Genomic DNA, 27,709 nt, shown 5'->3' with positions numbered 1-27,709 from the left:
ACAGGAGTCACATGCAGTTTATTAATAATTTTATATTGTGTTTTATAGGATTTATTAGATCTTGTAATATGTCTTGCATTAGCCCCCTCTGTATAAAAGTCTAGCTCCGCCACTGCGGATGGAGGCTGTGATGGAGGGATACAGGATGGTTGTGTAAACCCAGCCTCTGAGTGTGTGCGCGTGTCGTCCTGGTGGGCGGAGAAAAGGAAATGTGGGAGGTGTGTGTTCTCAGCGAGTGCTTGTCAAAGGTAGTCGGGTTTTATTTCACGGAAGAGAGCAGAACCAAACCTCCAAGTTCGACCGACACAAGGACAAACCGGGACCTCTGAGAAACGACCCCATCACGCAGATCAGGAGCATCACGCGGGGGCTCGAAACACCGAACGGGACGTAAATCTGCAGCAGGACGGCGGTGAGTCTGACAGAAATGGGAACGGGGCTCTTCTGAAGGCGGCGGAGCAGCAGCGGAGCCCGGCCGACACAAGCGCGCGCCACCGATATGGCCCACGTCGGCAACGGAGCGGCGGCCGAGGAGGAGGTGAGACCACTGATCCTCCTGAAAGCTCCTGTTACATCTCATTTCCTACACACCCTCTGTGCTTCGTGTCCTCTCGGTCCTCTCGGTCCTCCTCGAGCGACTGGAATGAGCACGTTCTGTTCTGGTTCTGGTTTCTGTGACTGTCCGGTTCTTGTAATGACCCCATATCAGCATCAGGACTCTGCTTCATTTCCTGCTTTCAGAAGGGCGAAATGCAATCTAATGGAAAATTCTCCAATAATGAAATTTTCACATATCATGCAGGATTTATTTGCCACTAAGTTAATTTTCTGGTGGGTCTCGGATGTTGATCTACACTTTATCCTAACAGTAAACCTGCAGAGGAACTTTAACTTTCACCCATTTATTCATTCTTACCCACCTTATCTAGTTCAGGGTCTGACCCTTTAGATCAGGTGGCATCATCATACCCAGCCTACACCATCTAAACATTAATCTAAACTACTAACATGTATGCAAGTAATAGTTTAGATAACTTAATTAAAACTTTTCATCAGATCAAGCTGTGATTAGGAAGGAGAGGATGGATGGCACTGTTAAACACAGGACTTAATAATGGGATGCAAATTTCACCCCCAAATAGACAATGTTTGATCACTTTTGAGTTACAATCAGTCAGTAACGTGATAAGAAGCTCTTGTCACTTCCTGGTTAGGTTTAGGGGAAAAAACATGACTCAGTCAGATTAGGTTATGTCTGAAAAATAATAATATTGGACATTTGTTTTATAATTCCAACAAAGCTCAAAAAAGGCCGTTTTGCTGGTTGCTATGGTGGCATGTCAACAGAATACCACATTATGTTTTTCACTTCCTGGTTTGGTTAGGCAACAACATCACTTTCACAGGTTTAAAAATTAAATTATTTGATCAGGATCAGGAAAATTATATTTGACGGGACGTCAAAACCGCAAGTCCCTCAGTGTTTGTTTGCTTGTTTGTTTGAATTATCATTAACAACTTACCAAAATAATTTATTTAAAATCTTTGCTGCACACGGCCCCAGTGCCATAGCTAAATCAAAAGAAAATCTGACTTTTAAAAGCAACGCTAGCCAGACATAAAGAAACCAGTACACGATAACTAATTCCACGGCCACGTGTCTGGTCATGCATAGCATTACGTAGAGGCCAGTCACTGGTCCACACAAACAGATACACTAAAAACAGCTTTTAAATAACCTTTTAAAGTGTTGTATAAAGGTTGCTCTGCAGAATATTCCTGTTTAGGCGTATATAATATAGAGACAATGCAAATTCATTAAACACCTGACAAACGCGAGTTAAAAATCCCAGAATTAGCCAACAGGCTACTGGTGTGGGCGGGGCTTCAGTGAGTACCATTACTAAGCTGGTATTGTTTCTACATCAGAACCAGCTCTCAGTCCATTTTATAGGACTCTAAAAGTTTCCTGACTTATGTAAGAATCCTGCTATTACTCACCTGATGCAACACACAGGGATTCAGTGGTCTTCCTGTTTGTGTTTCTATAGCAACTTAGAGTACACTCCATTGTCCTCAGGACCAAGTTTATAGTTATTTATCTCCCATTGTGTTGACAGTTAGCAAACAGCTAACCAGCTAACCAGCTAACCAGGTGACAGAGAATCCACCCAGCAGGTGTGCAGTAAATCTGTAAAGTTGGTTCTCATCAACCCATGGCCACAAAAGACTGAAAACAAAAGAGCTAATATACCACAGTAGACTGGAAACATCTGCAGAGTGACTGCAGACAGCCTTCGTCTTCCACCAGCCTCTTCATCAGGCTTTTTTTCCAGAGCAGCCTGTTTTATTCCTGCAGGCTTGGTACTTTTGTTTTCCATGTGGAGCTGCTCAGGCGTAAACCCTCCAGCTCAGGTGAGCTGCTGGCAGACAGCTGATTATTGTATTTATCCATCTGCAGAGTGTAATCAGCTTTAAGTGAGGTGATACTGTCACTTCCTGGGTGTGTGTGTGGGCTTATGTAAATGACAGATCTGATTTCAGCCACAGGCTTTTCTCTGCACAACAAGCGGAATATAAGCAGAATGTAGAATATAAAGGTTCTTTACACTGAGTCTGATCCAGAATAACCAGCGAGTGAAGTAAAAAAAGTATGTGTTGGGAACGGGATGCAAAGTGAGCTGGAAAGATTAATATTTAACCTTTATCTTTCTCGTAAATCCTGTTTTTCCACCTGATCCACCCAACTTCATGCTATCCAGAGAGGGAGTGCCCACTGCAGCTGTGGTCTGGAGGATGTGTGTCAGAGGTCTTTAAAAGGTTCTGCTTGTCAGATTCAGTGGATCTGAATGAAGGATTAGAGCCTCGGTTCTCTCTGCTGGTTGCAGACATCCACAGCCTCATCAGATGAACTCAGCAAGCCTTCCATCAGCACTACCGGCCATAAACCTTTCATACTTCCTTTATGACCCATTTCAGGGCAATCATGTAGAGCTCTAAGTGGATGGAGCACCGGTCTCAGGAGACTTTCTATGTTTGCATTTCTGGTCGGAAAATTAATCAAGGGGGCTAAAAAACACAAAGAGATTCAAATACAAGCTGAACAACCACCAAACTGCTTGTCATTGGTTGTTCAGTGTGCTGAATCTGTAGCTTCTTCTGAGCTTTTTCATTCTTCAGCCTCCCTCAGGCCTCGGGTGGAGCTGGAGGGTTAGCCACAGTGTTTACTGGCATTGTATATTTAGCCTCTGGGGTCCTGTTTTTGTAAAAGTACTGCATTTCGTTTCACCGCTTTGTAGATGACATACAGATTTATTAGCCCTTAAAAGTAGGAACGGATTCATTTAGTCTGTTGTTGCTTTGTTATGAAGATGTTAAACAGTTGATGTCCTTAAATTTCCGAAAATTAAATAAAAACAACACAGAAATGTTCATTTTTGCAACTCAGTCCGGGTATTGATGATGTTCTGGGCCCTTTATTTTCTTTCTGTACGGCAAATGTAAAAAACCTTGACGGTTCCTTTAAACACGTGTAAGTAGGTGAGTGCAGAAATCCAATCTGGCTTCTTCCATCTGAGACAGCTAGCTAAGGTAAAACCTTCCAGCTAACGTCTCTGAACATGCAGTCCTGCAGACTGGACTGCTGCAGCTCTCTGTATTTCTGCTTGGATCCATCTTCTGTCCATCATCTCCTGCTGGTCCAGAATGGAGCTGCTGGTCTGAAGACTGGTAGAAAACAGACGTGACACCAGTTTTGTCTTCCATCTGAGCTTCTGCTTATTCATGAAATCCAGCTGATCCCAGCTGATGTTATCCATTCCAAGGGCCAAATTTAAGCCTCAAGGTGACAGAACCTTTTCTGTGGCAGGTCCTAGTCTCTGGAACAACCTCGCTCTCAGTGTTCGAGCTGCACAATCACTGGAACATTTTATGGACTGGCCTTTATCTCAAGATGACCTAAACATTTTTCTTTTTAACTGTCCTGGTCGTTGTGGTCTTCGGTGTTTTGCTTTTTGTATTGCTTTATTTTATTTTATTGCTCTATTATTATTAATGTTTTTATTTATATAACGGAAAAATGTCCAAAAGTGGCAAAAAGTCACCACGGAGCGACATACTGTGAAGCCACAAACTGGCTGGTTGGTGTTAATTTAGAGTCCTAAATTAAAAAACTACCAAAAGAGGTCATCCAAGAAGTCTCTGGAGGGTCTTCTGGATGTTTTACACTGAGTTTAAAAGTGTATTTCATTAGGTTTCCGTCTCTGCGGGGACTCTAGAGATACTTCTGGGAGTCTAAAGGATTTAAATAAAGCCCTGTCATCGCCTGGGTGAGATTACTGGATGTTGAAGGTGGTCTTAATGTTGGTGCAGCAGCTTCAGAATCTTATAGGATCTAACTTTCTTCAGAGGTATCTTTAAGCGGCTTTATTACACATTTACTGAAGCTCTAAAGGCCTCTCAGGTGGATTTAGAGTTTTCTGGATTTACCTAGACCTAAAAGAATGAAAGAGTTCTCATCACAGCTGATTAGATCAGACTTTATACGCTTCAGGAGACTTCAGATTTTCCTGGAGGAGTAGCTCTTTCATGGATTTTATGTTGTGCAGACACTTTCAGGTGGATGACGTGGACTGGACTGGCTGGGCTAAAGTCATCCTGCATCTCCCCTCATCCGAGCCCACAAACACTCTTTGTCAGCCTCATCTCATTTCACAGGAATTCAGCTGACTTTGAGTTCAGAGGAACGTCAGACAAGCTGCGTTTATAACAAAAATCTGCAATGTGATGATGAACGACACAAACATGCTGACAGAAATTAACAAGCATGTCTTGTCTGTGTACAATAACATAACACCCAGTCAGTCGGTCAGCTGTTTCTGCTGCTAGTTTTAAGATAAGATATGATGAGATGACCCTTTATTTGTCCCACGGTGGGGAAATTTCGGTGTTACAGCAGCAAAGATAATAGAGCAAAAAACAGCATAATAGATGGCTGATGCCACCACAGAAACAGGATCTCAGCAGTGTCCCCTGCACTCCAAAAGACCAGAGGCTCCTTAGGACATACAGCCTGGTGTCTGTGGTGTCTGTCCAGTCCAGTTTAAGCTGTTGTCAACCCAGGAGCTGAAGCATCCTCCACCACTGGGTGCAAATATCAACAGGTATGACTGGAATGTCAACAGTATGAAGAATTAATACAGCAAACATGGACTATCTCCAGCTTAATAGGCTTGCTTTGCCCATTCAGCAGCTTGGCTGTCTGAGATAAAACGTGCTGCTTGCTTAGGGAATTCTGCTGTATTTGACCATTAAATTACTCTCTAAAGCCAATTTTACTGCCACCAACCCATCACTCAGTCCCATGTGTTAAGCTGTTTGCTAGATACGTTATTTATATGAATGTCTTATTTTGGGGTTTTTGTTTTTTTCAGTTTGTTCTCTGGTGTAGCACAAATAAAGTTCCTTTCCAAAACTTTAGAAAAAGTTGTTTTTATCCAACTGAAGGTCTAATTAGATAGAAACCATCTTCATGAGGTCTTTCAGTCTAGTTTGAAAGCCCATCACAGCACAGAACACTTTTTAAAGTTTTTTTTTATGAAATATTACCATAAAATCTTATAATCTCACCTGGAACTGTGTTAGCCTACAAAGTTCAGTCCTGAGCTGATCAGGCCCTGCTTGAATGAGAGTTTCTCCTTGAGTCTTTTTTATGTCTTCATTACACCCCCCTCCATCCCCTCCTTGCCTGTGGAGTGCCACAGGGCTCAACTCTCACCCCTCTTCTTTTTACTCTGTATTAACTCCCCTTAGGCTCCATTTTGCTTAAATAGAACCTTCCCTTTATTTATTTATATTTGCAGATGATTGTCAGACAGATGAATGCTTTCAAAAGACGGATGCTTTAAAAATGGAGGACATTCTGACATCCGCTAACTAATACAAGGCTAAAGCTAAGAGGGGATTTGGCTGTACAGCATTTTGGTCAACATTTATAGTGTTTGAAGTGCTCTGTAAATAAAATCGACTTGGACTGGATAGTTTTTTTGATGGCAGTGTTGCTGGTTTTCTGAGCAACTCACTTTTTAGAAGGGCAGCTTTAAATTTCTGCCAACACGGTGTAGAAATATAAAATATAGTTTCATTAATGTTATCTTAAATCTGTATTTGTTGCAGAAGGAACAGATTTTTGCAAAGAAAAATCATTAACACAGTTTAAAAAGAATGTATTGCAGATGTTGTGTTATATCAGCATATATGTCCAAGTTAAAGTTTAATGGCTGATTTTATTCCCATCTCAATGCTCCCTTTTTTTACCCTAATGCAGCTAATAAGAGAAACTAAAGCTCACCTACAGCCGAGAGCTTCAGGTGATGAATGAAACCGTTGTTTGGCTTGCTGGGTCAGCAGAAAACACAGAGATCCCTGTCTGTGTCTCAAAGGCAGACTTCCTGTTTCCTCTGCAGGTTAAAGGTCGAGATGAAACCACGGGAATCAAGTTAAGAGACACTCAGAATATTATGGTTCAGTTGGACCAGTTAAAATCTTCATCACGCTCAGGATAGTTTTAGGGAAGACTGTTAGGATCTTAAAAGGGGTTAACAGTGTCCCCGGAGAATGTCCTAGAAGTTCTGATGATCCTTGAAGGGGTGGTAAATAGTTTCAGGTCATGAGGTCAGTGACAGGACTCTGGGAATTCCTCTAGAAGTTGAAATTGTCCCAGTGTTGCCTCAATGCAACATTCAGGTTTCACTGAAAGGACCGTTAAAGGACTCTTTGACAGGCTGCTGTTGAATGACAGAGCTTCAGCTTGTGTCTTCAGATCTGTAGATCTTGAGGGTTGCAGAGGTTCTACAGGTCATTTTAGAGGTTTTATGGATTTCTTTAGTTGATGGAAAGGGTATAGATGGGTCTGTAAATGTTTTGAAGGCTGTTTTTTGGCCAATAGAAGAATCATAAAAGTCTTTTAGGTGATTTTGGTTGTGAAAGAGGTAACAGAGCATTTTCAGATTTCAGTGGAGGTAGCAGGTGTCTTCACCCTTTAACAGCATGAGTGTCATATTTGATACAATCAGTTTCTGAGGCCTCTATTGCAATTTTATATTCAAAATGTTGATCTACAACCAATTGCATAGTCTGATACCTGTCTTCTGCCCCCTGCTGGATACATTTTGCACAAGGCAAGGCAGTTTATTTGTACAGCACATTTCATGTACAGGACAATTCAAAGTGCTTTACATAAAACATTAAAAGCATTACAGATATTAGGAAATAGTAAATGACAGCAACACATAGTAGGAATCACAATAAAATAATAAATTACATTAAAATGATTAAAAGCAAGATAAGTAAAAAAGTTAACATGCAGATTTCATGCATGAGAAAAGAAATGTTTTTAACCTGGATTTAAAAATGTCTACATTTGGGGAAAGTTTAATCTCCACTGGCAGTTTGTTCCACTTGTTTGCAGCTTAACAGCTAAATGCTGCTTCTCCATTATTTTGAGGTTGGATGCTGTACTCTGTTTTTTATGGGTGTCATTAAAGGGATTATAGGGGTGTCTGGAAGTTTTTCAGCGTTGAAAACTGAGTGTAATGAGAAAGTGTGGATCGTCCTCTGTGGGAATAAGGGGTTTTACAGGTTGTGTAAGGGGTGTTTTCATAATGGTTTCATACTGGTGAGTGTTTTTTAAGTCTTTAGATGGAAAGTTGGTTTTTAGGACATGGAAGGCCATCTTGTCTTAATATACTCTCCTTTTTAAGACATTTCAGTGTATTGTATATTAAGCTGAGGTTTATTGTGATTCGGGAAGGAGACATTTTTATACAGAATGACCCAATTCAGTCTGATGCAGTTTTACACTTTTCTATTGCAAACTAAAACAAATCTTTCTGATGGATGCTGCTTTGGTTAGCTACTTCCATATAGGTATGTGTGGTAAATATATGATCCTTCTGGTACTTTTAAACACAGGAGACAATGCATCTGATAGTTATTTGACTTTGTTCTGTTATATTTAAATCTGACAGGTTATAATAATAAGTGGAATGATCCATGCTGTCATTACCTTACACCTTAGTCTTAGCTGTGGTTGTAAAAAGTCTTCGGGATCCATGTCTTCATCTTGTGGTTTTGTTGTTCTTCAATCAGTCAAACCTGAAGTCGGATATCCAACTCAGAAAGTCCGGGAAGACTCACCAGCTCTGACTTCACCCATTAAAGATGGCTGCTAGTTCCCAGATCTGACCCGAGTCAAACTGAATGCACCATTATTTGTGTTTACGTCATGTTTTCTGTTTAACATTAATACTATGGCCAAACTCTTAAAATTCAGCCTTAATATCTTCTCGATGTTCCTTCATGAGGTTCCCGGTTGTGTAGTGGGTGTTGTTGAGATCACTGAGAATTGTTTAAGGGCATTAAGAGGGATGTTGATGAGGTTGGTGGAATCTTGTAGAGGCTTGATGAGACAGGGAGTTAGTTCAAAGGATCTTAAAGATCTTCTCGTGGTTCCTCAAAGGTTCCCGGTGCTTAACAAGGTGATTGCTTATTACATAAATTTAATGGGTCTACAGTGGCAGATCCCTCAGGAGGTACAACAAGGTTCCAGTGCTTCCCCAGTCTGGACTAGTTGTGTCTGGGGTGGTTTTATTGGCTCGTGAGAGTAGTTTGGGCCTCACTGAGAGTTTCTGAGCCACCTTGAGGGTGTGCATGTTTTAGGTAACAGGACACAGTGTGGAAGTCTTGACTAATTGATTAGAAAGCTGCAGATGTCAGAGGAGACGTCCTCTGACTTTGAGTTGTCCTTGTCAGCAACGTGATACTCAGGTGTAGCTGTCATTTCTCCACATCATCAGTTTTCATCCTACGGACGAAGTAAAAACTCTCAGACTTACTGTTGACCATTTCAGCTCCACACAGCATGAGCTGCCGTCAGTTAGCAGAATCCCTGATGGGAAAAAAGGACATTTTTAAAGTGCCACGTCTTTACAATAGAGAATAACAGAGACTTGAAACGCCCTCTGTCCTCTAGCCTTGTTATTATCCTGTTATTACAGACACGCCTCCGCTCAGCTCTCCAGACCTGAGAAGTTCAGCAGCATCGTCACACGTGAGCGTTGGAGCATTGTGGTTTAATGTGCTGGACCTGCTGGTTAAACCACATTAATCTGTAATGACACACACACAGCAGCAGCTTATGGTATTTGTGTGGAATGCCGCGAACAGACAAAAACACTGACAGAGAGAGCATCTGTTTGTATGGGAGAGAGAGAGAAACAGCCGTATGTTTGGAGTCACACACTTATTCTTCATTCATTTCTTCTTGTTTGTGCTAATATTCAGCTGACTGCACTCGTCATCGTCATCCATCACGTTTTCTCTATATGTTGTTCTGCTCACGTAACCAGATGTGCCTGAACACAATGTTGGATGTTTTCTTTACTTAATGAAACAGATAAAATATGATTTACTTTATATGGACATGAACAAACTCCTCACCATTTTATTTAACCCCTAAAGAAGCACGACAGAATATTAGCATTTAGGTTCGGGAAGGTTAGAAAACCTAAAACCTAATCCTACTGACGATTATACAGCATCCACCTACCTGCAGCGTGAGCTCTGTCATTTATATCCTCTTGCTAGCATGTGACACAGCGTGTGAAGCGAAACTCACCTGCAGCACCATGGCGGCATCTCAGAAGAAAAGGGGTTTCTCAGCCTCAGTACACTGCTGGGCATAAAAGATGTCACAGTGCCATCAAACAAGTCCAGAATGGAGAGTTCAAGGTCGGAAAGTTACACAATTTGTCCCTAACAATGAATAATGGCCAGAAAATTCATGTTTTTATTTTTTTTTTTTATGTGGTCTTTATTTTGCCTCTAACAAATCTCTCTCTCTTTTGTTTTATCTGTAGTCAGTTTGTCTTTCTGAAGCTGTTCTGTGTCTCTGTCGTCTAAATAACAAAACTCTGTGATCATTTAAAAAAAGTTTTTTGTCCTTTTCTGTGTTTGTAGAAATGTTTGTTTTGTGGCTCTATTTTCAAGTTTAAGGGTTATTTGTTTTCTTTTACTTTTGTCTGTTTATAACTTTAATTTTTAGTTGTTTTGTGTTTTCACCTTGTCTTTACGTTTTATTCAGAAGTTTATTGACGCTTTGTACCCCGTAGACGAAGCTGTGGGTAAAAATGCCCGTAGTTACAGTTACCGTGTTAATATTAGCCTGCATGGATCGAAACATTTTCATCCATTTTTAAACAGGCTGCAGGGATCAATATTCAGTTTTTAGAGACGTGTCGGCGTTGCTGTGGAGGGAGCAGCCCCGAGTCTGTGTGGGACACGGAGCCGAGGTCTGGACCGCCACGGCTTGATAGCTGCAGCCTGCAGGCAGAGTGGCTGCAGCTGGATGCTGTTATGTAAGGAGCCACTGGGCTGCTATTATTAGCCTGTTACTGAGGCTCCAGAGACGTTCTGTGAGAGTTTAACTCCTGTTGTGGGGACACAAGTCTGTGGACAAGGTCACACTGCAAGGACTCTTTTTCTTAATGAAGACTTAGAAAGCCAAGTCCCCAGAAAACAACAAGGATCAGACTGAAGTGATGGAAACATAACTAGATATTTTTATTTCATCTCATGTTGGAGAAAAAAACTAGAAAAACTGGATTGTGATCTCATCTGGAGAATGTTTGCTGCTAGAAAAGTCCAGTGTTTCCATAAGCACCCGTCATCAGTTCGATCCAGAAGAGCTCGACCAGCAAACATGAAATCTGGCCACAGTCATCTGAGATATTTATGGAAGCATTTCTCCAAAGACGGCAGCTCACATGTTCATGGTTTTACACACAAAAAGGTTCAACTAGTGAGCGGTCGTCTACCAAAGGTCGGTAGATCGATTCCAGGCTTCCCCTGACTCCATGCCGAAGTCTCATTGGACAAGACGCTGAAGAGTAGGAATCTGCGTGAGAGATGAAAAGCACTTAGTATATAATAATGGAAGTGCTGCATGAGCTATGTATGTATGTATCTATCAACACATGACTAAAAGGGCTTTATAAGTACAGTCCATGTACCATAAAACACTGAGAACAACCTTGAAAATGTAGAAATACTTAAGAATCAACAAGCTCTGCTGACAGATGTTGGATAACAAAAATCTAAAACCTGTTTGAACTTAACAGTTTTTTCACATTTTTTAACCAAAACAATCAAGACAGAAAAAAATCTTAAAATGTGTCTGGAAACCTGAGGAAAGACAGACAGGGAACAAATAACCAGAACAAGCCCTAAACGTCATGAATGCTCTGAAAAGACAAAAAATAAAAACACAAAGTCCTGGACATAAGTACACAAAGAATAAAAGAATAAATAAATATTTGTGGCAATATGTAAAACAAAAAAGTGGGAAATTTAGTTTAAATGTAATGAGAAATATTTTAATAATCAGTTAAATATGAGACTAAAAGACTCAAAAAGCTGTAATTTCTATGTAATTCTGCATAATTCTTACATAACACGAATAATTTGGGACAACAAGTGATAATGTTAGAAAAAGATGGACAATTATAATTAAATTAATTAAAAAATAAAAATTTAAAGGCTTTAATGAGTTAATATTATGGAAGAGCCCTGACATGACAGAAATGAAACATGTAAAAACAAAAGAAAAATTAAAAACTATCACACAGTGTGCTGTTCAGGAAAAGCACAAACAGTCGGGAAAGTCCATTAAAATAAATCCATCCATTTTCAGCTCCAGCTCCACCCTCCGCAGGTCAGCGGTCCATCAAAGGACCAAAATCCAGGACCGTGTCAAACCTGAAACAGTCAACACCTGAAAATATGATAAAACATGCTGTTGTGTTGGAAGGTCATGAAAACCACAAAATAACTCTTATTCATATAAATGTTCATATAAATAACGACCTGGCTAAGGAAACCAGTAGGCTGCATCGATTCGGTCCTCCATCCTGACCTGCACGAGGCGGCGGGCGACAGTGGAGAGGAAAAACCTCCAGCAGGACCAGAACCAGGGAGGGCGGCCATCTTCCTGGACCAATGATCAATACTTTCATCATTTGCAAGAAGAGCTTAACAAAACATGTGGAGTTGTTTCTATTTTCGTGGCAGAACTTGTGGTAATAAACTTTAAATGGATGTATGGGGTGGTGTTTGGGAGCAGTTCCGATGATTCTGGAATAATCCTGATCCAGAAACATTAGCTTTGTTGGGAGACGTTCTGTGACCTGCATGGAGAATCTGACTCTGCCGTGTTTCTGTGTTTCAGGACTGCTTCGAGGATGCCTACGATCGGATTCCTGCGTGAGTACAAACACATGCGTTTCACTCCTGTTTCTTTTTTCCTGTCTGTCTTTTAGTCTCCTGTGCTGACTGGTGGTTTAATCTGTGTGTTTGTATTTACTACGCCTCGTTAGGACCCAACAGAAGTCGCTCCTCATGTGCAGACGTTGTATTTTTAGGGTTTTAGGGTGAAATTTAGATGGCGGGTTTGGGGTAGATGTGGTCAGGTCAAAGACTGGTCCCCACAGGGATAGGAAAACAGTTTGCGTGTGTGATGCTCAATGATATCTTGTTTCTTGTGCATACATTTCAGTCTCTTTTAAATTTTTAGTCACTTCCTGTGCAGTTTGGTTGATGTATCTGTGTGTGTGTGTGTGTGTGTGTGTGTGTGTGTGTGTGTGTGTGTGTGTGTGTGTGTGTGTGTGTGTGTGTGTGTGTGTGTGTGTACAGAGCATGTCAAATGGATCTGCAGACCGCCATCCAGGAAACCCAGTGTGCGCTCAACCTTGTCCTCAACAACAAGTTCTCTCAAGCACTGGAACTACTTAAACCATGGTAACCACGGCAACGCATGCATATATATGTGTGAAGCAGCACAGCTGCAGCGTGCAGCTTTATGTCCACGAGTACAGTTTGTCCTGCAAAGCTACAGACTACGAGGGTTGTAACCATAAAATTCAATGATCAAACATGAAAACTCTCCTCATTTCTGATTTAATGAGGAAAAGGTGGATATCAGAGGTGTGGTGTATAAAGTCTGCTCTAACCCGGTTATTATAACTAAGTAGTAAAAAATAATGGTCTGAGACTCAGAAAAGGATTAAAGTTTAAGCTATTTCCTGATTTAATGTCTGCAAATAGAGAGTTATTCTTTCAGCTTTCTTTGACATGAGAATATTTTAACTCAAGACCCAAGAAAGAAATGGAAATTAAATTCCATTTTTCTAATCTGAAGTCTTTATTTGGACTTTAAACAAAAATTAACCAGAAATATCTTTCTACATTTACCATTTATTATTGTTGGATATGTGGAAACCATTGTAGTGTAAAAGGTGTCCACCAGGGGGCAGAAGTGTCAGCTTGTGTACAACAAGCATGGTTTTAGGTTTGTACCATAAAATCATGCAAAAGGTTTCTGTAACTGTGGGTATAATTAAGAATTAAAGCTCAGCATCCTGGATGGGATTTAACTTGTTTTAGTTTAAAGGAAATAAATTTCTGATCTTTTAGTGGATTTTTCTGATATGAATGAAAGTAATTTGAGTTAACTCAACACTTGATATCGTCTCAAATTGATCTAATTGAATCTAATCAAACCCACGTCATAGCTTGGCAGAATTTGTGATAACAGCAAACAATGAATTGTTATCTCACCCACATCACATATGAACAATCAGTCCACATGTGATGTGTCCTCGTTCAGTTGACCATGAACCCCTCTGAATACCAAAGTATTCTAGAGTCAGATCTGACAGCTAAAGCTCGGCTGAAACCGTCTCATGCAACAGGACATGATCCCAAGCACAGCAGCAGATCTACACCACAATGAAAAGAAAAGAATGAAGGTGTTGACATGACCCAGTAGAAGTCCAGAGCTTTATTTCTTCTGCTGGCTTTACGCAAGCTTGATGTTGCTGTGTGTTGTGACTGCTGCTATTTGTGTAGTGAACTGAACTGTTTGCAGGTGGAGGGATAGTATGTACCACGCTCTGGGTTACAGCAGCATCCTGGTGATGCAGGCAGCCATGACCTTCGAGCACAAAGACATCCAGACTGCCATGACAACCATCAAGGAGGCGTTGCAGACCTGTCAGAGGTAAGAGTTTCTACTTCAGATTTTATTACTACCACCCCGAGTTTTTTACCATTTGTAACTTAAAAACTTGCATATTTATCTGAACATATGGGGGAGCAGGTTTAAAGATTTGGAATTTTAAGTCTTTCACTTGTCTCTTCAGGTTCAGGAAAAGGAACTCCATGGTCGGATCTCTTTCCAGTCTGATCAGCAAGCAGTCCAACCTGCAGGAAGGTAGGTGTCCAGCCCACACAGCGTTTTATTGGCAGCAGACTCATGCACCAAGTGTAGAAGATGACAATGCATTGAAATTGGCAGGAAGTGACACTACTGCTTCGAAATGTTTGCAGAGGAAATGCATGCAGAGATCTGCTACGCCGAGTGTCTCCTGCAGAAAGCTACGCTGACCTTTGTACAGGTCAGAATTACTGTCTTCGCATTTATAGCTGCCCGAAATTGGTTTCATACTAGAGAATCACACTTATTCCATGCTGGTATCATACACTCACAGTTCACCTTCAAGTGCTGGGTTGGACCCGTTTTCTTCCAGAACTGCCTCAATTCATAGTGTCATAGATTGAATAAGATGCTGTAAACCTTCCTCAGAGGTTTTTCTCCATATTGACATGATAGCATCACACAGATGCTGCTGATTTGTCGGCTGCATCCATGATGAGAATCTCCTGATTGAGATCTGGTGACTGTGGAGGCCATTGAAGTCCAGTGAACTCATTGTCATGCTGGAGACAGCACAAAAATACTTAAAGGCACTAAAATGCCTTTATTTCTATGACAGAGTCATAGTGACCTTTAATAACACCAACAGGCCTTCGTCAGGGAGTCAAACAGATTTGATGAATTCAAGGTGTCTTGATAGTGAAATTGCACCACTAGGAATTCTCCACCTGTAGTGGAGCCTTCCATCAACAACCTTCCATAATACCCAAAATACCCAAACTAATAGTCAAAACAACCTGACCATTTCTAAAAGAAAACAATATCATAACCATTCACAAAACTTTTATACTACTATGTTATACACAATTAGAAAGCTAAGATTCATGAGATGTGAATGATGTATACCAGTGTTTCCCAACCTTGGGTCCAGGGCCCCCCAAGGAGGTCCCCCAAAGAACATGAGTGGTCCCTGAGGCTTTGAACATTCAGAGCCATTGTGATTAATGTCCACACATTGTCCCTATTTTAAGAAGCAAAATAGGGCTATATGTTGTTAATTTAACTTTAGCCTCATCAAAGGACGGGACTCAGCCAGAAAATTTATTAATGGTGAGAATCTCACTTTTGAAAGCATAAAGCCAACCATGGTTTCAGCACATGGTGCAGCAGGGGGTCCATGGCTTTTTAGTATCTGCATGAAGGTAGTCCCCAAAGGAAATAGGTTGAGAACCACTGATGTATACCAGGCTACAATCTTAACTCTAAATACAGTAAACACTTATTTCAGACCAGCTGCCAATGCAATTTATCTTTTAAGCCATACTGCACTCCAGTAGCAGATGTTCCTGTAAGAGAAATGATCCGGTTACATCAGCTAGTAAAAGTAGTCCAGTACCATGTTTGGTCCACAAGAAGTCTCATAAAAACTTGTTTTAGGGAAAAATTACAGGATTCTAAGGGGCTAAGCTGTGTATCATACAGAAATAGATTGGTATTTAACAGGAGAAGTCTATTTACAGTCATCTATTAGTTAAGAAAGCATAGCAACCAGGACACCAACCAGAATGAAAGAAATTAATTATCTTATTATGCTCATCACGGGGATCATTGACTAAAATTTAAACTAAATAATCTGTCTGTCAATTTTCCAGGATGAGAACATGATCAGTTTTATTAAAGGAGGCATCAAGATTCGAACCAGCTACCAAATCTACAAGTGAGTGAGGGCAAGATGTTACTTAAAAGGTATACTGAGTAACAGGAAGAACTAGTCGAGCTTTCACCTCAATCTTCATGTCGTCCAATAGGGATTGCCAGAATGTGCTGAATGTCACTCAGGATGTGGCTGAACAATCTGATTCGTTCAAACAGTTTGAAGGCGGAGTCAAGCTGGGAATTGGATCATTCAACCTGGTAAACTTGTTGACTTTTTTCAAAGTTTAGTGACATAATGCAAAAACTGCCCTTAGCTTACTTTAGTAACGTGAAAATAATTTGTTTTGGTGATTAAGTTTGTGAAAGTGAAGAGGGTATCTGCCATTGCCAAAATTAGCCGGGTGTCATCAGCATATTGGCAAATATACAAACAAACCTAGTACCTCAGATAGAGAACAATACATGATGATTAATTAAAATTGTACCTTACCTATCCGTATTTACCTCTAAAGTGATTTCTGTCTTTTTAGATGTTGTCTCTCCTCCCTCAGAGGATTTTAAGGTTGTTGGAGTTTATTGGATTCTCAGGAAACAGGGTCAGTATAACATCTGTCTTAAAACCAATATCCAGTGAAAACTGAACACAACCAATACTTGAAATTATTGTTTTGTAAAGTATGACCTGCTACTGTCCCATTTTGTCTGTAGAGGTTTGGTTTATCTCAGCTTAGAGAGGGAGCCTCCACCAACAGTTTGCGTTCGATCCTCTCCGCCCTGACCCTTCTCTTCTACCACACATATGTTTCCCTAATACTGGGTAGGAAAACCTTTTATCTCTTTCTCTGTTGGCATAGTATGACTATACTTTTGCTTCACCCTGTTTATGTCTACATCTTGAATCTTGTATTTCAAAGGACAGATAATGTTGCACTAAATAAAGTTGGTTGGAGTCTTTTTTTTTTTTTTTACAAGTATCAAAACTGTAAGATGTCAAACTTATTTTTGGATATTTTCTTTCATAAGGAACTGGGGAGGGGAATTTGGTGGAGGCTGAAGCTCTACTGGAACCATACCAACAAAAATACCCCAAAGTAAGCCAACCAGAGCGTAATGAACAATGTGTGATTAGGAGTGAGTAAATAAATAAGTATTCAAAATGTAATCTCATAGTACAGAAAGTTAATTTTTGCTTATTTTTGTATGTCAAACTAACCATTACCAATATCATGTTCATTTATTGCTTTCAGGGTTCCATTATTCTTTTCTACTCGGCTCGTATTGCTGCCCTGCGAGGAAACTTTGAGAGGGTTTGCACATTTATACTATTTATACTATCTGATATGGTCCTTAACCTCACTTTAACATTACCTTTAAAATTGGGCTTCTTCAGAATATTGCTTTTGGAAAGAAGACTTTCCAAAAGCAATATTCTTAAAATTCTCACAATTCTTAGTAAGAAAAGTAAAGTGTATTTTGGTATTTATTAAAAATGTTAAAATGTTTAACTTCTAATGTTCTAAAAATGTTAAATCTATTTTTTAATTTTTTATTTACCAATCTTACAGATGTCATACTTTAAAAAATCTCTTGCATAAATTAGTAATATTTTTATTTTCCAATAAATATTTTTTCAAATTTGACAATTTACACAAAATGTTATTTTGGTTGTTTAGAAAATATTCTTAATTTTCAAATACATCCTTATCGACAATCCAAAATATGTTATAAATATGTTGACTTTCTGATTTTACCGTTATTGTTTGGAAATATTCTAATTTTCTAATGTTTAAATTTTTTTTTATTTTATTTAAATTTATTTACTTTATTTATTTTTATTTATCAACTTTTCTTTGGTTTTATAATTTTTCAAAACTTTTTCACTTTTAAAATGATTCTTTATTATCAAACATCCTAATTTTATGGAGATTACATCACCACACTTTAATACATTTTCACTACTCTTCATTCTTTAAATGATTACTTATTAGTAAAATCATCAGCCTATTTTGAGATGATGAAAACATGATTTAAGGAGCAGTTACAGGCTTCCCTTCTTACAAATGTTTTCTTTTGGTGTTCTTCTGTGTTTGTTGTCAGTCTTTTACAAACTTACAAACGGTGTTGATGTGTTTTCAGGCCCGTGCGCGGTATGAGGAGTGTATCAGCAGCCAGCAGGAGTGGAAGCAGATCCACCACCTGTGTTACTGGGAGCTGATGTGGACTCACTCGTACCAGCAGGACTGGCCGCAGGCTTACCGCTACGCTGACCTGCTGTGCAAGGAGAGCCGCTGGTCCAAGGTAAGCTCACAAAGTAAAAACAACTCGCTGTTGCAACATTTCCAGTCTGAACGTAGGACAAACTTTCAGCCTTTTGTTGTACAGCTTTTCCACTAGTTCATTTTTAGCCCATATTTATAAGTCAATGTTAACTTGTGAAACAACTCAGCTAAACAAATGCTGATTAATTGATGTTTACCTTGTTTACTCTGAAGGCGATCTATGTGTACCAGAAGGCAGCCATCCTTAGCATGATGTCAGAGGAGGAGGTGAAGAGGACGGGGGAGGACATTGTGGAACTTTTTAGGTCAGTCGCTGTTTAACTTAAATAGTAAACGGACTTGTACTTATACAGTGCTTTACACTAAAAGCGCTTTACACTACATATCACATTCACTCAATCACACCCCGATAGGCACATCGGGAGGTAACGTAGGGTTAATGACATGTAGTCAGTGGAAGCGTCCCAATAGCCACCCAACTTAAAAACATGAACGTACAGAAGACGCAAATTTAACAATCTCAATGGCTAAAAACAGTTATCTTAGAAGAATTCCATAAAATTAATAAGAACATTTAGAGATGCTTAATATCAGTTTTGAAAAACAGCCTAGAAAAAGTTCGGCAGTAATGAATCTACATCATTTTAAAGGAATAATTGATGCTGAGGCTGTTTTACAGTTTGGAGTATGAAAAAGAAAAGGGGTCAAAATCTGGAGAACTTTTGTCCATCAAAGAGGAATCAGTCTGTGACTTTAGGAGAAGCAGTGGTGAGCTGAGTACATCTGTGTTTCCAACAATGCTAACAAATCTGGTGTTGTCAAGTTTTCCATCACAAAAACAGTTATTCTCATTTACTTCTGGAGAGTTGAACAGGACACAAACCCAGAGGATCAGCTGACTGGCTTTAAGTCACATCACATACATAACATCAGAGCTGGAGAAATCAGACATGAAAAATGAATTATTAAAATAGAAAACAAGACTTACGGTGCACAGTTCCTGTTTCATCTGCTTGCTTCTGCATCTCATCTGGAGCTTCAGCAGATCTCCAGTTATGTAATCATCTGCACAAAGTGCAGCCAGGCAGAAAACCTAGCATGAGAAAAACAAGCTGGTCCTCCACCACAAAATAAGTTCCCTCTAATAGATAAACTTTATCCAAATCTTGGTTCTTTTTCTGGTCCTTTAGTCACCTATCAGGCTCATAATGATAAAACTGGTCTGTCATGTGCTTCTGCATTAACATTTTCAGTCTCTTCAGAAGCAAATTCGTTAATAAAAAGCAATGAGTGTCAGTTAACTAAACAAAATCATGATTAATGATGATAACAATTGAAATATATTATATGTAAAGTGAAATTATTTTCAAAGATGGATAATAACATGCATATTTTGCTTTTTGACATTTCGATGCTGTGGGGAAGTAAGACATTTCTAGAGATGTCTTTAAAATTAGAGTAAATCTGGACATTTTTGAGAAGTCTGAAAATAAAATTAAACAGTTTTAATCCATTTTTTTCCATCAGGGGCTTTTTTTAAAGACAGAAAGTTAAGAAACTAAAAATTCTTTAGCTCCAAAAAAATTATTATTTGCAGGGTTTGTGTTTAAACTGTTTTGCACTTGATGGTCCAACTTTGTACATAATGTCATAATTATAAACGGGTTTCTGTGTGCAGGCAGGTGGAGGGGCTTAAACAACGTCTGGCTGGAAAGTCGATTCCCACAGAGAAGTTTGCAGTAAGGAAGTCCAGACGCTATAAAGCTTCTAAGCCCACCCCCCTGGTCATCCCTGCACTGGTATGACACCTTTTCATTATTCATCAACTACAAATCATTAAAATAAATGGCTCATCTGAGTCGATCAGCAGAGTCTGTTAAAAGGATGGTGGTTTAAGCTCATAAAAAATTGTTTTCTGTGTCTGCAGGAGATGATGTACGTTTGGAACGGTTTCACCATTGTCGGGAAAAGATCTGACTACACAGAGTCTCTGCTGGTAACCATAGAGACTGCTGAGGAACAGCTTCGCAACGACCCCAGTGAGCATCATGCTGCACATACTGCACTGTTACAGGAATACCACAGGGCTCTTTACTGGGCCCACTATGATTTGAATGTACTTTCCAAGTATCAGTGACGGAGAACGTGGGGCACTGAAATGGATGTTAACATGACAGGAAGAAATAAGTAGCTACAACAATCAAGCCTTTGGCAACCGTGTACAAAACAATTCACACGCTGAAATCTTCTCCAGGAACTTGATTTAGTAGGAAACTAACTGTTAAGATTAATTAGATTTATTATTATTTAAATCATCTTTGAAATACTCTTTCTTTTTGACTGTTTGAACTAACATTTGTGAATAACATGACTTCACAGAAAGAAATTATTAAACAGAATGTTTTTAGTGTGGTCATTAAAAGAAATCCAGGTGTTGGCTTTTGTTTTGGACAAACTGTATATAACAACTGTGTTTCAGGTACTACAAGCCTTTTGATCACATATAGTCATTTCTAGAGGTTTTGCTTCAGAATATGGATCTCGGAGGTCTAAGGAGGTTAAATATGTTTTAAGGTTTCTGCATTTCAGTTGAGCTGGAGGCATTTACCAAGCTTCAGTGGTGTTTCTGGAATGTTGGAATGCTAGTACAACGTTAACATGTCTTTTAGCTGCTAGCTTACATTTCTTGCTGACTGTCTCTCCTTCAGATCCATCAGAGTTTCATCCAGATGACAGCTGCCTGGTCCAGATGTTGAAGGGGCTCTGTCTGAAACACCTGGGCAGGTTACTGCAGGCCGAGCTCTGCTTCACACAAGTCCTGTCAAGGTATAAAACACCCACACAAAAAAGCATCCACACTGGTTTCCACTCGTAGCTTTGCTGTTTCCCTTCTCAGCATGACAGAGCATATCTCCTGTGTGTGTTTGCCTTCAGTGAGAGTCGTATCAGATACGATCACTACCTGATTCCCTTCACTCTCTATGAGTTGGGTCTGTTGTATAAACAACAGGGAGACTTCATCAAGGCCACCACGTACATCGAAAATGCCAAGTAAGTTTTGCTAAGTTTTATAGAATTACCTGTACTTAAAAAAACACGTAATAACACACACCGATATACAGAATATATACACAAACGACTGTGGTGGCATGTTACCTTCGCACGCGTTAACGGCTGCGGTGGCATGTTACCGTCACACGCGTTAACGGCTGCGGTGGCGTGTTACTGTCGCACGCGTTAACGGCTGCGGTGGCGTGTTACCGTCACACGCGTTAACGGCTGCGGTGGCGTGTTACCGTCACACGTGTTAGCAGCTGCAGTGGCGTGTTACCGTCGCAAGCTTTAACGGCTGCGGTGGCATGTTACCGTCACACGCGTTAACGGCTGCGGTGGCATGTTACCGTCACACGCGTTAACGGCTGCGGTGGCGTGTTACTGTCGCACGCGTTAACGGCTGCGGTGGCGTGTTACCGTCGCACGCGTTAACGGCTGCGGTGGCGTGTTACCGTCGCACGCGTTAACGGCTGCGGTGGCGTGTTACCGTCACACGCGTTAACGGCTGCGGTGGCATGTTACTTTCATGTGTTAACTAGAGATGTGACGTTCATGAACGAATCGATTTTTTTGAACTCTTTTAAATGAACGATGGGAACCGATTCACAGCTGTGAGCCGTTCATTTGTGAGCCATTCTTTTTATATACAAATTCTTGACACTCAAATCAAATCAAATCAAACTTTATTCATAAAGAGCTTTTCATGCCATAGGCAACACAAAGTTCTTTACATGATTAAAAACATTTATGCATATCTCAGTTCATATCTCATTGTTCGATAAAACAAGCCTTTTTAAGAATAAGAATAAAAACACTCAATGAAATCTTTCACACAGTCACACGCACACACCAAGCCTCCCCCTTCCAGCTAGAAATGACTAAATGAATAAATAACTGAATAAATAAGTAAATAAGAAGAAGTAGTACAGTTGAGTAAAATGAAAATAAAATAAATAATATTTGTGACATCATAGAAGTCTGATGTTCAACACGCTCCATTCATGTGAAGCATCTATGGACAGAGGGTTTTGTTTGGAAACAAATACTGTGAGTTCTATCCAAAACATTTACTAGAATTTGCACTGACTGCTCAGATTTATCCTTTTTTATCTATATTTTTCCTATAATTATATAATCTTGTATAGTAGATTTTATAAAGGTACATATTTTGATTGTTTGTCATTCTTATATATTGTGAAATTTTGTAAGATATTGTGAGAACGAGCCAGTCCTTTGAATGGCTCTTTGAAAGGAACGGCTCCTCAAGATCTGGCTCCCTTCAAAGAGCCATAAATCCCATCTCTACTGTTAACAGCTTTGTTTGTTTTCCAACGATGCAATACACCTGTCCACCTTTCACATGTCTGTGTGCAACATCTGTAACGTGGTTAATTATAAGCTTTAGTTAATGTCTCCGTACATCCTCAGGGGGCCCTGCAGGCCCCGAGCAAAACTGTCAGGAATGACAACAATGTTCTCTGGTAATTAAATGTAGAATGTGAGGCAGTCATGCTGGTTTTCTTTGGAAAGTGGCCATCTTAGTAAATGAAAACAGCTTTAAAGCACAAGCAGGAATGCAGAATTTCTTCTCTATCATTCTTGAATATTATTTATTTCTGGTTTTGTACATCAGGACAAACTACAAGGACTACTCCATGGAGTCCAGGCTGCACTTCAGGATCCACGCCGCTCTCAACAGCCTGAAAGGATCACCTGTCAGCACGCCATAAAACTCTAAAACAACAGGCTCTGCAGCTGTTCCTTCAGCTGGGCAAAGAGGTGTAGGACACATCCATCTGGGATACTTCATCTACTTTATATAGTTTCTGTTATTTATTTTTTCAGCAGCTTGGAAACATGAGATTACTTTAACTTGCACTTCTTCTGCAACAGACTTGGGCTTCCTCTAAACATCTGAGTTCACTGAGAGATGCAGTCAGTTGTTGTTTAATCAGTGAGCTGATAGGGACAAGCTTTTTTTTTTTTTTTTTTTAATACAAAAGCACAACATAAAAATACCAGTCAGACCAAGATGCGTCCATCATGAGAAGCAACAAAAAAAATAGTGATTTAATCCTCAAGTTAAAAAATGGACATCTATCAGAAACAAATCACGGCCTGATCTCCAGATTATAATCTCTGAGAAAGTATGTTTATTTATAAGATAATTAAATCTGAATCTATCGTTTCTGTTTGTGAGATGTGGAAACTGATAAAGCTTTCTTTAAAAACATTCATGTCAACAGCAGGGACGCACTGTAGATATAGATTTTATGTTCTTTGCCTTTTTCGTTTCCTATTAAAGCATCAAGCCACGTGCACATACCACAGAAACGGGTCTGTGCACGTGCAATCACAGCCTTTTCACCGTCGGTGGCTTAAAAAACACAACTCATTCCAAGCTTGCACATGCTGGCAAACATGCATTTGAAGGACATTACACACTAAGCGGTGTAATCGCACACTTTCAGCAGCAATAGTCGAGTTTGTGCCGTTTAGAAGTCGTCGTTCGCGCTGTCGGTTCGTTACGTTCTTGTTCTGAAACCCACAGGTTTGATTCTTCTGTTTCTCAAACGCAGAGCAGCGTCTAGGCCTGTTGAACATGCTCAGTGGCCAAGCTGATAGACGTCCTGGTGGCTCCTCAGACCCCTACACAGGACAGAATAAAGAGCCCATGCAGCCCTCACAGACTCCCAGAGCATTGATTCAGTCTTAAATTTCTTTCTTAGTCATTCTGTTAGGAAACGGTGCTTTAAAAGACCCGCTGCTGATCACATGGCACGTAGCTGAGGAACTACTTTCTGTTAAACCAGCTTGCCATCCCACATAGCAATGCTACATATTTACTTCCTGGTCTTTACTGTTAAAACATTAAAACAAAACAGATGTGTGCCTGTTGGACACAAACACCAGGCACCATCATTTCCAGTCACAGCAGCTTCTTAAAGCATCTTCTCAGTATGATGGTACGTCACATCTTCTTTTTTCTTCAGTATGTTTTCCACAGTAATCAAACCGAATAAATAATAACAGCATAATAAGGTGAAAGCAACATTTGGCTCCTCATTGCTAAAAGAAAAAAGATAGAAATTTAAATCAGGGTTAAACTAAAGGAAAAACTTTACAAGAGTGAATCTTCTTGAGAGGATGGATGAGACATTTATATAATGTAGGACAGGAAAAACACCCGTGTTCTGCAGAACAAGTCATCTTTAGCGTTTAACAACATGTTAAATCCTCCTCCGCCTGTACAACTGAGCTATAGATGGAGTCTTTTCTGTTATCCAGTTAATGAGTTAAACAGTCCATACTATCTATCATCAATAGCATTATTTAGTTTACTAAGCAAACTCATTCTCCAGATTAAGAGCTAAAACATTTATTTCCTACCCGACAATGTTCCAAAACCTCTGGATTCTCTAGTACGACCACGAGCAATGGGTCAAACTGCCGGTTAAAGAGGTCAAACTCGTGCTGTTGAGACGGGGACTGGCAGAGCTTTTATTCCATCCCAAACACTCAACGTCTCGTCCAGTCAGCCCATTCAGTTTAAGTGACTGGTTTACGGCCTCACATTCTTTCATTATAATGCAGCTTATTTAATCTTCCTGTCGGATTTTAGAAAGCAAACCTCTGTTTGAATAACTCTTGGGTTAACAGGAAAGCAGTGTCCTTTCTGATAAAATCCCCAGTCTGTAAATGTTAGAAAATACATTTTTTTATTAACTGACTAAAAGACGTTGATTTTCTGTAACAGCGTTCAATCTTTAAAACAAATAATAGATCAGTTACGTGAAGCTTAAACATGAAACTCTATCTAACCTCAAGGACTTTTTACCCAATCATTTATACGTTGCAGGGGAGGACTGAGTCGATGTATTTTAAAACATATTAAGTCTAGGCCTCCCTCTGACGCAAGGAGGTGTAGTATCACAATATTCATGTCTCTTATTAGCCCTTAAATGATAAAACCACCCATTTCATTTACCTTAAGAGAAAAATGACAGGAATCCTGTGAATTGGGTGTAATAACCGAGGCTGCGCCGAGCCGGTACGACCAAGCCGAGATAAAGAAGGACATCCTCTCAACAAAGCCAATCATAGCTCCTGCTGCTTTGGGTTAAATGAGAATAAGATTAAATTTGATGCAGGAAATCAATATGAGTTCTGCAGTGAATCTGAAAACAAGCCTGAGCTGAGATGATTTGCTTGGTTTTTACTGTGATTTCTTCTCGGCACAGCAGCTCTGCCTCTGAGAAACATTTGCACGAATAAGACTAGCCTCACCCCACGGCCGCTCAACCCTCAGAAAACACTGATAACTTCACTCTAACAGATCCTATTTTCCTTCTTATTGTTGTTGTTGTATAGCTTTAAACCAGCTGGTAAACTATGGAACATGGCTTTTCTGTTTCTGTATTTATTCCAGAATCTACTGGAAATTATTTAGATCAAACGTGTACATAAAGAGCAACTTTAAAGTTTATTATCCATCATAAAAAGAAGCACAATCATCCCAAACAGCCATGTCAAAGCAACTCGCTTATTCAGCAGGACCTGTCGTGCATGCAGGCAGGTTGAGTCATTTTACTTATAAATAATTAGTTCAAATTCGTTCTTCTTGTCTTTAAACGATGAAGAAAAAGAGCTGGAGACTGAACTTTAAAATATCTTTGCTTCCATGTTAAAGATCGGGGTGCAGGACGCACTTCGCCGAGGCCTACTTCAATAAATGGCCTTCTCCCCATAACGAATGTATCAACCTGAAGACCAAATTGTGTGTGTGTGTGTGTGCTTTGCTTTTTTTCTGTTTTCTGTGCCTGTAAATGTTTGGATGTAGTTTTCTTTACGTCTTCGTGTGACCTGAAACAGTGGTTGTACTTTAAAGATCAGAGAAGTAAAGACTTGTGGCAATGAAAATGTCGACTCAGCAGGGTGTCAGTGATGAAGGTTTAGCTAACTTTCCAGCATAGCTTCACGAAATAGTGAGTTAGAGCAAAATGCTGTTGTGAATAGAGATATCTGTCCACATCTGTTGCTAATTTAGCAACACACTCAGCTCAAACAACAGAAATGTGGAATAAAACAGCCCTCCACTGATCTACCTAAACTCAGAGGTCAGAATATCTGAAAACTCAAATGGCCCCAAATGTAGATGTTCGACTGAGAAAGTTGATAGAACCTCATCAGCTTTGTAGCTGCTTTGGTATTTGTGGGTAAAAAGCTGCTTCATATGATGTAATCAGCTTGTACTGCCAAGTAGGAGGAGCCTGATTGGTCAGCAAATTCTCCTAAAGCTCTGGTTCTGACTTCCAAGGCAAATAAAAGTACTGCAGGATGCTAACATCCACCGAGCGAAGACGTAGCCTCGGGTAGCTCCACTGTGTAGGGTTCCCTGCAAGGATAGACAGTACTCTGAGAATACAGGAGTTCCTGCACCACAGCCTCATAACTGGCTGAGCTACACACTTGTCATCATTTTTTTATACCAATGTACCCAAAAACAATCATAACAGTGAGTGATTACAATTTTCCCCCTACAATGTAACCCCCGATACCAGAAACGATGAAGGAAGGGACATCATTTGTGTGCTGGGTGCTGTACATCAGTATAAGAATACAACAGAATGTTATTTTTTTATTCTGAAATCAGATGCTAATGCTAACATATTAGCATGTTAGTAGCAGTCTGCCATCTTCTGGTGCACAAAGTTAATTTTTAGTAAGATAAAACATCATCTCCTGAACTGTACCCTACAAAAGACTTTTATCCTGATTTTCATCAAGGTTTTTATTCGATTTCCTAAATAATAAAAATACACAAGAGCAGCCTAAGGTGACATTTATCTGCCAAAACTTTATTTAAATAACAAAATTCTGGATTAAGATCAACATCAAAGTTAATCCTGAAAATCTGTCCTAAACTACTCGAACCACACACACAGTATCAGATATCATATTTTACATATATTTGTGTACTTTTATTACACACAAAAACAACCCATTAACCAATCACTGGAGAAAAAGGTATTTAATTCTATTTTGGCCAAAATCTGGATCCAAACCAGTCAAAGCAAATATTCTACATGCATTTAAACCATATATAAGGCCCAAGTATTAAAAATGAAAGTTTTAAAGTTTTGAAGGTCATTAATTAATCGTTTGATTCATTTCATGATTAAAGTTGTTAAATTGACGTCTTTCATTGCCACAAAAGTTGGAGCTTTCAGTCCACATGTCTCATTACGTCAGTGCCTCTGTGTGTCTGTTTAATCTGTGATACAGTTTTCTATAGGACCGCATGTTATTAGATATGTAGAATAATTTATTTTACAGATGAAGACGTTACTTTATGACGTGTGCTTCACCGCAGGAGGTTTTAAGGCTTTATGGTTAGGTGCTGATCATGTGGTGCAATAAAATAAATAAAGAGGAATATTGTTCATTTTCA

At 39.7% G+C, this 27,709-nt stretch overlaps 1 protein-coding gene across 2 annotated transcripts; it reads left to right on the top strand.

Moving 5' to 3' along the window:
• The first annotated feature begins 205 nt into the window (after positions 1-205).
• LOC121640446 (tetratricopeptide repeat protein 39B) lies at positions 206-27,709 on the top strand. Of its 2 annotated transcripts, XR_006010456.1 has the most exons (20): positions 206-538; positions 12,284-12,318; positions 12,748-12,852; positions 13,982-14,113; positions 14,256-14,326; positions 14,443-14,510; positions 15,922-15,986; positions 16,078-16,183; positions 16,456-16,521; positions 16,634-16,742; positions 16,949-17,016; positions 17,173-17,232; positions 18,062-18,223; positions 18,418-18,509; positions 19,883-20,003; positions 20,132-20,243; positions 20,913-21,030; positions 21,139-21,255; positions 22,892-26,507; positions 26,541-27,709. XR_006010456.1 is itself a non-coding variant. In XM_041986203.1 (19 exons), the coding sequence occupies exons 1-19, from the start codon at positions 500-502 to the stop codon at positions 22,986-22,988; spliced, it is 1,743 nt and encodes a 580-aa protein (XP_041842137.1). In that variant the 5' UTR covers positions 206-499; the 3' UTR covers positions 22,989-27,709. The 2 variants fall into 2 exon arrangements, 1 of the variants encoding a protein (XP_041842137.1); XM_041986203.1 differs by having other exon boundaries at positions 22,892-27,709.

The sequence above is a fragment of the Melanotaenia boesemani genome, chromosome 5, assembly GCF_017639745.1.
Source record: "Melanotaenia boesemani isolate fMelBoe1 chromosome 5, fMelBoe1.pri, whole genome shotgun sequence".
NCBI classification, from domain to species: Eukaryota; Metazoa; Chordata; class Actinopteri; order Atheriniformes; family Melanotaeniidae; genus Melanotaenia; species Melanotaenia boesemani.
This window is presented reverse-complemented; position numbering and strand designations above follow the sequence as displayed.